This window comes from Actinia tenebrosa, unplaced genomic scaffold (genome assembly GCF_029948245.1).
Source record: "Actinia tenebrosa isolate PJP-AT-01 unplaced genomic scaffold, QUT_ActTen_1.0 PGA_scaffold0__85_contigs__length_37466705, whole genome shotgun sequence".
Taxonomy (NCBI): domain Eukaryota; kingdom Metazoa; phylum Cnidaria; class Anthozoa; order Actiniaria; family Actiniidae; genus Actinia; species Actinia tenebrosa.
The window spans coordinates 7,581,992-7,594,977 of record NW_028292569.1 but is presented as its reverse complement, the minus strand read 5'-3'; the positions used below and the strand labels follow the sequence as shown (position 1 = coordinate 7,594,977).

The 12,986-nt window shown below is 39.0% G+C and overlaps 2 protein-coding genes across 4 annotated transcripts in view; both read left to right on the top strand.

Moving 5' to 3' along the window:
* LOC116300305 (DNA-dependent ATPase/E3 ubiquitin-protein ligase HLTF) overlaps positions 1-4,022 on the top strand; it is a 48,464-nt gene extending 44,442 nt beyond the window's left edge. For all 3 annotated transcript variants that reach the window (XM_089028314.1, XM_089028312.1, XM_089028309.1), the window contains exons 12-16: positions 52-170; positions 325-635; positions 1,246-1,539; positions 2,170-2,250; positions 2,610-4,022. In XM_089028314.1, coding sequence (XP_088884440.1) covers positions 52-170; positions 325-635; positions 1,246-1,539; positions 2,170-2,250; positions 2,610-2,759 — 955 coding nt within the window. In that variant the 3' untranslated portion in view covers positions 2,760-4,022. The remainder of the gene's footprint in view (positions 1-51; positions 171-324; positions 636-1,245; positions 1,540-2,169; positions 2,251-2,609) is intronic.
* A 635-nt stretch (positions 4,023-4,657) lies between these two features.
* LOC116293933 (major facilitator superfamily domain-containing protein 12) lies at positions 4,658-12,986 on the top strand. The gene is made up of 11 exons (XM_031701439.2): positions 4,658-5,151; positions 6,838-6,946; positions 7,511-7,646; positions 8,306-8,448; positions 8,876-8,968; positions 9,328-9,420; positions 10,081-10,254; positions 10,719-10,822; positions 11,292-11,422; positions 11,673-11,859; positions 12,307-12,986. Exons 1-11 carry the CDS (start codon positions 4,658-4,660, stop codon positions 12,311-12,313), a joined length of 1,671 nt encoding a protein of 556 aa, XP_031557299.2. The 3' UTR covers positions 12,314-12,986.

Genomic DNA, 12,986 nt, shown 5'->3' with positions numbered 1-12,986 from the left:
AATAATATAAGCAAGCTACTTATCGTGACTGTCTGTCGCGTTTACTTCCAGCTATGTAAGATCTGAAGCACTTTTTCAAAATTATGCTGATGTCCTTGCTATCTTGATGAGACTGAGACAACTGTGCTGTCATCCAAGGCTTTGTGCCAGTGCATTGGCACTGTTGTCAGGTAATTAATCATTTGCTGCACAAAAACTCTAACAAAATCTATCATCTATTACTGAACCAATATTATCTCTCGAGTTACTTGAAAAAACTAAAATTTCACCCTCAAATTCTGTCATTTATTTATTTAATATATTCTCAACTGTACTCATTGACAGAGTCATCTAAAAGTGGCACCCCAGAAGAGCTTCGCCAACGCCTTATTGCATCTTTAATGGCGGTGCTTGCTACTGGTGTGGACGAAGAATGCCCTGTCTGTCTGGACTCGCTTGTCAATCCTGTCATAACCCACTGCGCTCATGTCTTCTGTCGTCCATGCATTGAGAATGTCATCAAGACTACCGATCATCATCAGGGACGATGTCCATTATGTCGGGGAGACATAAAGACCAACCAGTTAGTTGAAGTTCCCAATGAGGTGGAAGAATGTGGGTCAGCAGATGGTGAAAAATGGCAGTCCAGTAGCAAGGTAGAGTGCAAATATAAAAAAATGGCTTATAACCAATTTGTGAACGAGAAGCTTTTCAGCTGAATCATTCAGCGAATTTGGTAAATCTCAATGGGCCTTACTCACAAAGCAGAATTGTTTATTCTCATGAGAATAAAAACTTTAGCGCGTAGCTCCAGCGCTTGTGGTCCTGTTGTGCTGCCTGTGTTTTATACAGCGCGCGTGAGGTAATACTGAGACGATGTCTACATAGAACACAATAATAGATGGGCAAACCAAGGGAGCACGGCAAAAATAAATTTGTTGATTGTTCTTCCTGTTGTACATAATTTAATTGATTGGTCTTCCTGTTGATTGTATGGACGCGCATGCGGTTTCTTAAAAGTCGCTATTTTTCGCGGAAAACCGCATTCGTCAGCCTACGTCATTACCACAGGAAGACCAATCATTAAATTTATGTCTGCCCTGCTCCCTTGGGCAAACTTGATATTCGGTGTCTATTCTCAATCCTTGCCATTCACTTCGGAAGTGACGTCTTCTGAAAACAGCCAATAATTGTGATAAATTTCCTTAAGACCTATTAAGACTGTAAGACTCTCATTATTTATTTTGACATAAATTCATTTTTCAGGTTGATTGTTTGATGGCCAAACTAGTAGAGCTAAGAAACAAAGATCCAACAATCAAGAGCTTAGTCATTTCGCAGTTCACTTCTTTGCTTAGCCTTATCGAGGTTCCCCTCAATGCCCAAAAGTTTTCGTACGTTCGTCTTGATGGCTCCATGTCTCAGGCAAGGCGAGCGGAAGTCATTGATGCCTTCAATAAATCCAACCCAGACTCCCCGACTGTGTTCTTGTTGTCACTGAAGGCGGGAGGAGTGGGGCTTAATCTTACTGCAGCTTGTCGGGTGTTTCTGCTGGACCCGGTGAGTTAATGCTACTAACTAGTAAAGTAATCGTAAGGGGGCTATCATTTATTAGCGTATTTGGGGGGTCGGCAAAAACGTAGGGGGAGGGGGGGTTATCACATATTGAGGGGGTTGAGAACTATTGCAAGGTGATGAAAGGGTGGGGGTTATGCAATTGCTTCCTCTACCATTGGGGAGAGGGGGGGGGGTATGTTTGTAATGCTTTCCATGTGATTTTGCCAACACCTACCCCCGATGTACTAATAAATTAAATACCCCTAAGGCTTGACGACCTACTATTCTTTTTAGCCTTGCTTCTTGTGTTTTCCTTTGTTGGTTACTTGTACAAACCTAGGGTATTTCGATTCTCTTAGCCTGAGCGACTTACCAGCTTTGTGAACATTTTTTTTGTCGCTCAGTTATTTCTAGTTACACACGAAAATTTTAAAACGTGAAACTATTTCTGCCTTTGGAAAACATCTTAATCGAAAGCAAATTTTGCTGTGTCGATAGAAATTATTTCTTTCTGACGTGAAGAAAATTCGATTTTTTTTATATCTTGCTCGCCCGGATTTGAAATCGCAAAGTTGCATCCTTCGTCGTTTGTTGGTGATTTAATTAATGTCCAATTTCCCCTCATTGGTACAGGCATGGAATCCTGCTGCAGAGGAGCAATGCTTTGATAGATGCCATCGTCTTGGACAAACTCGTGATGTAATCATCACCAAGGTAACGAAATAATTCCATTTTATATTCTTATCAATGTCCAGAGAATTTTTCTTGTGCGAAATGGTCAGTCGTACGCTTTAACAGTGCGGGATAGTAAGAATGCACAAATAACTACTCATTCCCTCTATCAGATTTTTTTCTTAAAGAAATTTAAGAAGAAGACTATGGTTATTGGGTTTTCATCTATTATGGCATATGGGTTTGGGATATCATTTGATGTGTTTCAAAAGATGCAACCCTTTCCGTGGTGGGTCAGAATTTTATACCCACACACCACACCCCTTATTTTCGCACGCCATCCTCCCCTTAGCATTAATTATAGCTTGGGATATTTATGAGACGACCCTTTTTCCTAACAGTTTGTGGTGAAAGATTCCGTAGAAGAACGCATGTTAGATTTGCAGAAGAAGAAAAGAGAACTCATGGTAGAAGCATTCAAGAAGAAGACCTCAGTAGAAGATCGACGAAAACAAAGAATTAACGAAATCAAGGCTTTGATTGACCTCTGATTTAACGATCTGTAAAATGTGCCTAGACTTTGACCATGTTGCGAGGTCAAGTTTACCGAGATTCTGCATTTCACGATGGAAAAGGTCTTCCTAGTTTCAATGGATGTTTATGGGATTGAAAATGGTTCCAGTTATTTATTCAAAAGAATGCTTCATGCAGCAAGACTGTCAGAGAACTTTAAGCTAAAGTTATACTGCATCAACGTCACGTTATCGAGATTCCTCGAAATCACTGAACATTTATTTAAGATGTTAAAAATAAATAGTTTCTCAAAATGAAACAATGTTAGACTAGACCTTCATTCAAAGAATACGGAATTTCTCAGCTGTCTCTCAAAACCACACGTTATACAACAGAAAGGAGTTAAGGGAAAGACCATTAGATAATTGAGGAAGGGGTTGCGTGAATCCCAAAAAAATATCAAGCACTTCACGTACGGAAAAAATATCGCGCAACCTCTTCTCTCAATAAAGAAATATCAAGCAAACACAAAAACCATTGCGTGTAGGGGTTGTTAAGAAAAAATAAATATCGCGCAATATAAATTCCTGCAACCTCCCCTCAATCAGTTATCCAATGGTCTATCCCTAATAGAGAATATAATAGGTTTGCGGTACATACAGAAGGACCCCAAATTTCCCCATATGTCAAATAATCACTGAAATATTTTGCATTTGTTCTCGCGTATTCTTATGGTATAGAGGTTTTGCACCATCACGTGACGGCAGCCATGTTAGATGGCAGGAACAATACGATCGTTTTTATGAGAAAGAATTCAATTCCCGAGAGCACAGGGTTTTTATGGTTCTGCCATCTAACCACAGGCAGCCTAAGCTGGATTATGGCGCCGGCACATGATGGTGCAAAACCTCTATTCTTGGTTTGCACATGACCTCATAGCCGCCATCTTGGTTCAATTTCGTTTTAACAAAAGACTCGTCATTGAATTCTTTTATTATATCAACCAACATAACCAACGTGGTGTTATGTCACTTTGGGAATGATTGAAAACCAGCAATTGAGGTCATATAAACTCAAATAAGTCTGGTTTGCTCCACTATACCATATGTATTAGTAACATATTTCCACTCGTGGTACATGCCCAAACTCATCAAGGAATTAAGATCCTTGATTTCGACGTAAAATACTTCGCACGTGACTTGCCAGTTGTTATTTATTGATGTACAGCATTAGTTTAGACAAACTAATGCTCATATTAGTAAAAGGTTTAAAATATAAATCAAAGTTTTTTTCCCAAGCCATTATCATCAGGAAAAATAATTTTGAACTTACCCGAAGAGACACTTTATGGGGCCATGTGATCACGTGGCAGGGTCACATCCAAGACCACGTAGAAAAATACCTGGTCGTCAAATGTCGTGGAAACATACTTCTGTCCCCTGGTCCCCATGTCCTTTCTTGTAATCGCAGACCTATTTTCTAAAATGTTTTATAACATGTATATATATATTTTTTTTTTCAAATGTTCAATATATATCCCAGAAAACATTATTAACATTATTGGTCACTTCTAAAGACACCTCAATGTTATTCTAATTATATCTAAACTAGTACTTCCTTATGGGTATGCGTTTACAATCCCATTGTTCATTGACCTCTTGTCAATTATCGTCGAGACTGGTGTTTGCAACTGACAGCTCGTAGTTGTCTTTCTGACCTTTTAAATGTTCTTTCTGATTGGCAGCAGCAGGATTTGGTTGAAATTTAGGATTTCCCGACTGGGCGATGTGCCTTAGCCTGAATTACTATTATTTCCTAAAATTCTAAAAGTCATGAGTTGGCTGTACTCTGATCAAGGCGATCATTTCCGTTCTGGTGCAACCTTGGTGACGTGCATGGTGTGGCAGCACATAAGCGCTAATTCATAAGCCATAAAATGAAGTGTCGTAAGGAAGTTAAACGACGCGGTACGCAGAAAGAAAGACTTCCAGTGCGACAGCGAGCAGCTTATGGTGTCGGTCACATCCTCAACGATCTCACATCGAGCGTCTCGTTCACATATCTCGTCATCTACTTGACAAAGGTAGCGCAACTTTCCAACCGTTACACAGGACTGGTCATCTTGTTTGGGCAGATTGCCGATGCCATATCTAACTGGACAACTGGGATTGTTAGCGATAGGACAATATCTCGGTATGGCCGAAGAAAGAAGTGGCATCTTGTTGGAACACTTACCGTTACCGCTTGTTTTCCATTGCTCTTGATCCGTGTTCTTGACCCTCAAACATCTGAATTGCTCAGGTTTGGGTATTTCGTAGTTGTTATATTTGGATTTCAGTGTGGTTGGGGATGTGTACAAGTTAGTCATCTGTCTTTGATACCAGAGATTTCAAACCAGGGGGACGAAAGAATGGAGTTGAACGTCATAAGGTGTGAGGAAATTTTAAATTAACCACAGGTAGCCCAAGCTTGGTTTCTGTGGTGTCCTGACTAAGGAAATGTATGGAGATTCATCAAAAAATTTCAATAAAATCATTGAAACGTTAAATAAGGCCTCGAAATTTTACCCGATCATTGAGAAATAGCACTTCTTTTGAACTGCGTGGTTATTTTTTGAATTTAGCTGGTGGGGAAAAAAAATCTTAAAACGGGCTAAATTCAAAAAATAACCACACAGTTCAAAAGAAGTGCTATTTCTCAATGATCGGGTAAAATTTCGAGGCCTTATGTAATGTTTCAATGATTTTATTGAAATTTTTGATGAATCTCCATACATTTCCTTATAGCAGGACACCACAGAAACCAAGCTTGGGCTACCTGTGAATTAACACTACGATATTATGTGCGATTATTCACCGAGTTAAAATCGAAATGATTCCTGATCGTAAAGCTGTATCTTTTCTCACCCCTGCGGGGATCGGAAATGAATACAGCCGCTTTCACTCGTAAAATTATCCGGCTGTAATACACAACTTACAGTTTAATAACCTCTATATTATCACTGGTCCCTTGACCAATCATAGCGCGCGAAACTCTAAATTCAAGAAATGATACTAATATCTTGTATAAACAGTAGCCTCGTTCAGACCAAGAATTTTTTGACGCTGCCACGGCCGTTTCAGATCATACGAGCCTCCTCTTTTGGGCTCTGAACATCCCGTATCCCGCCCCGTTTCCTCGTTCCAGTTTGGATTTCGCTATAGATCCCTTCGGTATCCAGGCCATCCTATTAATACTCCCTACTTATCCTTGCCCTTATTTTCTGACTCAAATACCCCTAAAAACTTTGTTTTTCCCTCAGATACTCTGAATACATATATGTTATTTACCGGCCAGGAGGTCCGGATAGGGAAAAACTGTGCCCGAGGTCTTGAATATCCGTTTTCAAGACAGAGGGCACAGTTTTTCCCTTTCCGGACCGACTATAGGACGGTAAATAACTTATTCATTTTTTCCCCGTATTTTTTTACTTGTTTTTGTAATCGTTTTGTGTTGTCGTTTAGCGGCAAAGGATACCGGACCGCGCGAGCGGGCAGATACTTACAAAATACCGCCCGCTGAAACAGCTAATCAGAACGCACGATTTTTTAGGATACCGGACCGGGAAAAAATAAATCTTAATATGGCCTCATGCCATTTATGAAGAACAGCTGTCGCCCTATTTTAGACTACTGACTTTTCGATTCCCTTGACTTTTCAATTTCTTATCTCTGCACCGTGCAACTGAGAATGATTCTATAAAAACTATGAAATTTAAGAATTGAGCGTACTGTAACCTGTATATCGATATCTCTGTTGAAGAAATAGAAAACGCGCGCGCGTGTTGTGTGCAGTTATAAAGCTCGCGGGCCACTGGCAAAAGGCACGAAAAGTATTAAGCACGACGCATAGCGCAGTGCTTATCAACACTTCTAGAGTGTTTTGCCAACCCCTAAGTGCTCTATAACTTCACACAGCACAGCAAGCAAGTTACTTCTTTTTTATAATTTACAAATTAGAGTAGCCGCTACTTTTTTGAAGACGAATGAGGTAATGGAAAGTGCGCGTGTGCTGTATACTGTCATAATGCACGCGCTCCCATTCATTCAATAATCAATAATTAATTATTTGTCATAGGACTACTCTGACATTTGTATGTGGCATTTACGTCTACTTAGTGACGTGGGTTTTACTTGGTCAAAGCTCTGAGCGGAAGATTACTCCAAATGTATGGAAGGAATTCATGGTGAGTACAAGGCCTGGAAGGGGAAATCAGCGAGAGTAATCATCAACATCACATGCGCATCGCAATCATTATATCCTATTCATCATCATTGTTTGCAACAGCAACATCAACATCATCATCATCATTAACTGCATCAACATCACAATCTGTATCATTTGCATCACCATTTGCATCCTCATCATCATTATCGTCATCTGCATCATCTTCCATAATTTGCATCATCATTTGCACCATCATCATTTTGCATCATTACCGGCATCATTATCTTCATTTGCATCATTATCATTTTACTTGCATCATCATCTGCATTATCATTGCATCAACATTTCACTTACATCACCATCTGTATCATCATCATCTGCATTATCATTGCATCATCATCATCATCATTTCACTTACATCATCATTTCTATTGCATCATCATCTGCATTATCATTGCATCATCATCTGCATTATCATCATCATTTTCACTTGCACCATCATCTGCATAATGCAAGATCCAACCAGTTGCACTCGTTACCACTATCCATTATTTTATTAGTGGTTACCTTTGCATATTTGCAGTATTTGTCTTTCATCATCTTGATAACTGGTAATCTGTGCAACATCATCTTTCACGTCATCATCAAAGAACCATCTTCCCCAGGATTTTTAAAGAAACAACAGGAAAAACATTCTGCGTCGAATTTGGAAAAAGATGGTAAGTATACAGCTATTTCAAAAACGTTTGGCAAAGGTTTTCTGGAATGTTGTATGTGGAAAATCCCCATCAGAGAAAGCTTACAACAATATGGAATCTCACCAAACCCTGTCTGCACGTTTTTGCGGCATATTTGTTTTCTGTGCTGATATTATTTACACACGAATATAATACATTCCAAACTTGGAAAACCGCAGCATGCAGCAAGCACGAAACGAAACTTTCCTCACCAACCTCAAATCCAATCATGCATTTGGCCCGGCATTTCAAAGTGCCAAAAGGGACAAATCTTTCGATAAAATAACTATAGTCAGCTTGCATTGATTTTCTAAAGGAATTATTCTGGGGACAAAAAGACAGACCGTCTTTTCTCATGCAAAAAACATCCATTGTTTTGTCCCCCAGAAAAATTCCTCTCGGGACTCAGTGCAAGGGGTCTATAGTTTGCAAGTTTGATCGTCCAGTTCCCTTAAAGTATGAAGGCGTAACAAAAATGAATATCAATGAATTAGTGTCGGTCCCTCCGATCGAAACCAATGACGACTGTGAAGGAGACTACGTATCACCACGTGACTTTAAAAAGGCCAATATCCAAGTTCATCTTAGTTCATGTTGATATACTAATAATTACAATCTTCATTGTTTCTAACCTTTCATAGAAAACGTGCTGGAAAATCTTGTCTCCAATTCCAGGAACGAAGCAGTAGAAGTGCTTGCCAGTGAAGACGATTCTGTCGACAAAAACACCAATAAACTGAGTACGAAAACTATACAATGGCTGAAGACCCCAGCGTTCCTAAAGGTATCTAACAACTTGTATACACTGTAGCGCAATGGGGTTCTCGTACTACTACACCTTAAATAAAAAAGTAAGGAAAAAAGAAAACAAACATCTTTATTCATTTAAATAATAGCATTTTTCATGGTTGTACTTGTGCCTTGTGGGATCGAAATGCGGACAAACATTGTAAATAAAGGCTTCGATTACATGGAAATGAATCAGTTGAAAAACCATACTTCTTCCATGAATTGGAAACAACAAAGGCTATAAAACAGTGTTGCAGCCTGGCTCTTGGCTTGGCTTGTCAATTCAATCCCATGATGCACAATTGACGCCATTAGTGGAAAACGCTATTATCAAACATTTAGCATGCCCTCCCCCCTCCGCCAGTGCCTCACCCTCCCTACCCTAGTGTTCCGTTTAATTTTACACAGTTACTTTCTTTCAGACTGCATCGATTTATGTGTGTTCTAGAGTAGTGATCAGGATATCGCAGACCTATCTTGCCATCTACCTCACGGAAACACTGGACTTTGACAAGGTAAGCCTATTTTCTTGCTACATAGATTTTACGAAGAAAAATGTTGTCGGTCGGAGATCTAAATCTGAATTCTGAGAGCGAATTGAATTGTGGGATTTATGCTGTGAATTGTTTTATCGTTTGAATTAATAGTTCCAACAAGTTAATATCTAAATATGCAGCCTTCGAGCGATAACCTGCGTTGATGAAAAATCTGGCAAAGTACAGTCGGGCAAAGCTTATTTTTAATTAATTTTTTAACGAGAAAATACCCACAATTCCACTCCGTCTCATATTCTTCGATCTGTGACAGACGTTTTTCGAAACAGGTTCTAATGGAAATCTCTGTTTGATGTAAGGTTTGATTGGTATCATTTCAGGAAGCGACTGCATACTTTCCTCTAGTGGTTCTGGTAAGCTGTGCAGTGTCCAGTTTGAGTATTAAACCTTTGAGTGCAAGGCTTGGGCACAAGGTGATTAGACTGTTATCTACTCTACTGTTCGTCGATATGCGGTAGTAATGATAACTATGCGGCTATTAGCTCTATCAGCTTTACACGTGTAATGAGCTTCTGGGAGAGCTACAATTATTATCTATAGACCCCGGTATTTTACGCCAAAGCAGCTCAATTTGGAGGACAAAACAAAAGAATTTCAATCTTCTGTGAATTGGAAACGAACTATTGTTATGTTCTCAAAAATTGAGCTGCATTGATTCCGTCATGCTACAAGGGGTCTACATTACCTGGTGATTACGGTTCCCCCCTACGAGAGTGTGAAGGGGGTATCCGATTGTCAATTAACTACTATTTTTTAAGCAATTGTTATTAAACTGTTAATAATATTCCAAACGTTCACCACAATGTTAACTATATCGAAAGGCCTAAAGAGCCTTGTATTGACATACATTAGATTCCGGGGGGGGGGGGGGGATAATGTGGTCTTCTAAGAAATATCAGATTGAAGCAGGTGCTCAGGTAGATTGTCTGAGTAACTCAATTTTACTGACCAGCGGTTACTATAGTGTGGAAGAACTAAAGCCCGAAACTTCCAATCTTTTTTGCACAGTGTTCTGTGTTCAATCTCCTTCTTCACTTGTCGTTAAACTCATAATTATTTCATTCTCATTTCAGATATCATTTTTGATTGGCACATGCTGTAGCCTTGGCGCAAGTGCATGGTTCTTTATACAAACTGTGGAAAGCCGTAATGCTGTTTATGCGGCGACGGTTCTCATAGGCAGCGGTAGCTCCATGATGCTAGTCACGTCTTTGTCTATGATCGCCGATCTTATTGGCGATGACAAGGTTTCCATTTATTCTACTCATTCGTACGACCGCTGGCTGACCCCTGTTTGGTCGCAAAAAGGAGTTCAATTTCATGACAAACTGAAGAATATTTGGCTCTTCAAATAGACCTTTTTCAAATTCATAAAACAACGCGGTGTTCGGCCTTGATTACAGTTTCATTTCGATATGGCAAAAAACTCACAAATACCAAATCAAGGGCGGATCCAGGGTTTCTTGAAGGGGGGGTATCAGGGGTAAATTTTGTGGGCAAAGGAATCCCAGTCGCATTTTTACCACAGGAAGCCCATTTGACCTCAGGAATGACAGGGGGGTCGCGACCCTCCCGACCCTCCCCCTGGATACGCCCTTGAAAATGAAAAAGTACTCAGATTAATTTAAAGCCTGACTTTTCCCTTATTGTTCATAGTATTTCAAATTTTTCCGACAAATTTTCACGCTTTCTCACCGTTTGTTATCATTAGTCATCAGGTGCTTTTGTTTACGGTGTGTGCGCCCTCACTTATAAGCTGACCAGCGGTGTTGTCATAGCAATTATACAAGAACTGAATCCACAAGAACACAGCGTGTAAGTGGATGGATAAACATGTAACTTTGCTTGATGAAGTGTTGATTGGTATCCTAATGATATTTCTTTGCCAGGTTCCTCATTGCGCGTTTGCAAGGTCACGTGATGGGACTATCAGTATTCAATAGCCCGCTTCCGAGATATGCTTCGCTTGTCACGCACAAAGGTTTCAGTACGAGGCTACGTGCTAATTGCTCAGTCATTCGTGACAGGCGGTAAGAATTAATTTAATTTAGCACGTAGCCTCATACTGAAACCTTTGTGCGTGACAGGTGAAGCATATCTCGGAGGTGGGCTATTGCAGTGAAATTAGAAATAGAAAACCTTGATTTCCAACTTGTCATCTCACCTAGTGTTAATATTCAATGATATGCAATCGGTAACAGAAAATCTTCATTTCCAAGTTATAATCTAATAATGATGATTCAATGCATGATATTTTAGGTTTTTCCTCTTTCTTATAATCCAGGAAGGAATGCGGCCTGGAATGCGGCCAATATGTTCGACTGGTTTACAGTATTGTACCTGGAACATCAGCGATGATCGCATTGATCATAATGACTCTTTGTTTTAAGTCCCAGCTTGATTGTAAAATGAGAGGTAAAATGATTAACTCCATAAACTTGTGATTGTTTAGCAATCTTCTTTTCATTCTTTCTTTTTCTTTTCTTCTCTTTCTTCTTCAGTCTTCTTTTTTACTTTCTTTTACTTCTTATTCTTCATTTTCTGCACCTTCTCTTAGCTTGTCATGTTGGCATTGCATTCAAGGTGTGTCCCGGTACTTAGTACAAATATAAAGCATGATTTCTTCAAGTATAACGTCATATTTTTTAACTTTCTTTCCTTATAGCGATAGTCCTTGATGTTGAAGTACAAGCAGATTTGGATAAAGAATTGCCATGGGTGAAACGGTCCAGCCAAGAGAATCTCAAAACAAGAAATTCCGTAAGCATGGAACAAAAGAATGAAAGTGATCCTGATACCGTTCAAACTAGTGGGTACCATAGCAACAGAATGACGCAATCGATTGAAACTAGGTATGGAAATAGGTCACATGATATCTCGTGATATCCCTTTGATATGATATAGAGACTTTGCAGCATCACTTGATGGCAGCCATGACAGGACGCGCAACAATAGATTCTTTTTCGCTTGGGAAACTGAATTATTTCTCATGTAAAACAGATTAGACCAGATTTAATTGTTCCTGCCTCCTGTCATGGCTGTCATCGTTTGATGATACAAAGCCTTTGTTAATTATCTATGCACTTAATCCCTACCTGGGGGTCAACAGCATCAAAATATTAACATTCTAAAAAGATTTTAATCCCCAAGAGAAGGGAATTGTTTTGTTTTGACCCCCAGATTGTAACTTATAATTACTGCAAGGGGTAATTATACCCTAAATACTGACATTTAAAATATATGTTCACATCCTCTATTTATCACACAAATAAGAATTAAATTTTAAACTACTCTTTTAGTGTTTAATCATCAACCAGCCGGCTTGGACCAGATTGATGATCGCTGACCAGAAGATGTGAGGGCGCATGCTAAACCATCATATCTTCCAAATTTCTCTATGTCAGTTTTCATTTAAAACCATTGGAATTAGCAAATTTCCGATGGTATCTTGTGTTATGTTCTCTTATTTACAACGATATGACGTCAACAGTTGGTCATAATGTGGCACTAGCAGTAGCCACTGTTTGGGGCTCTGATGGGCCGGCTTGGACAGAGTGCGAGGGTTTCTATATATATATATATTTCTATATTTTATGTTTGGAAATTCATTGTAAAGCGTTATAGAGTGAAATATATAACGCTATAGAAATTCATTAAATCATTATTATTATTATTATTATTATTATAATTATAATTATTATAATTATTATTATGTTATGTACTAACGAGGCGCGGTAGCGAGCGCTTGTTGACATAATTTGTCTCCCCGATTAGTAGGGCACTTGTGCCCGGCTAGAAGAAATTAGAGACATTAATAAAGTTGTATTATTATTATTATTATTATTATTATTATTATTATTATTATTATTATTATTATTATTATGGCTCTCGACCAATCAGAAAGCGAGAAAATTTAACTTTGTGATAAAAAAATGTAATGGGCAAAAATTTAAATAAAATTAAACAGTGGTTTCACAAA

What these genes read in the sequence shown, in the direction of transcription:
- LOC116293933 (XM_031701439.2), top strand. Translation starts at nt 4,658, where the DNA reads ATGAAGTGTCGTAAGGAAGTTAAACGACGCGGTACGCAGAAAGAAAGA. An exon ending in ATCTTATTGGCGATGACAAG is followed by an intron (nt 10,255 to 10,718) that starts GTTTCCATTTAT and finishes TGTTATCATTAG; the next exon opens with TCATCAGGTGCTTTTGTTTA. An exon ending in AATCCACAAGAACACAGCGT is followed by an intron (nt 10,823 to 11,291) that starts GTAAGTGGATGG and finishes CTTATAATCCAG; the next exon opens with GAAGGAATGCGGCCTGGAAT.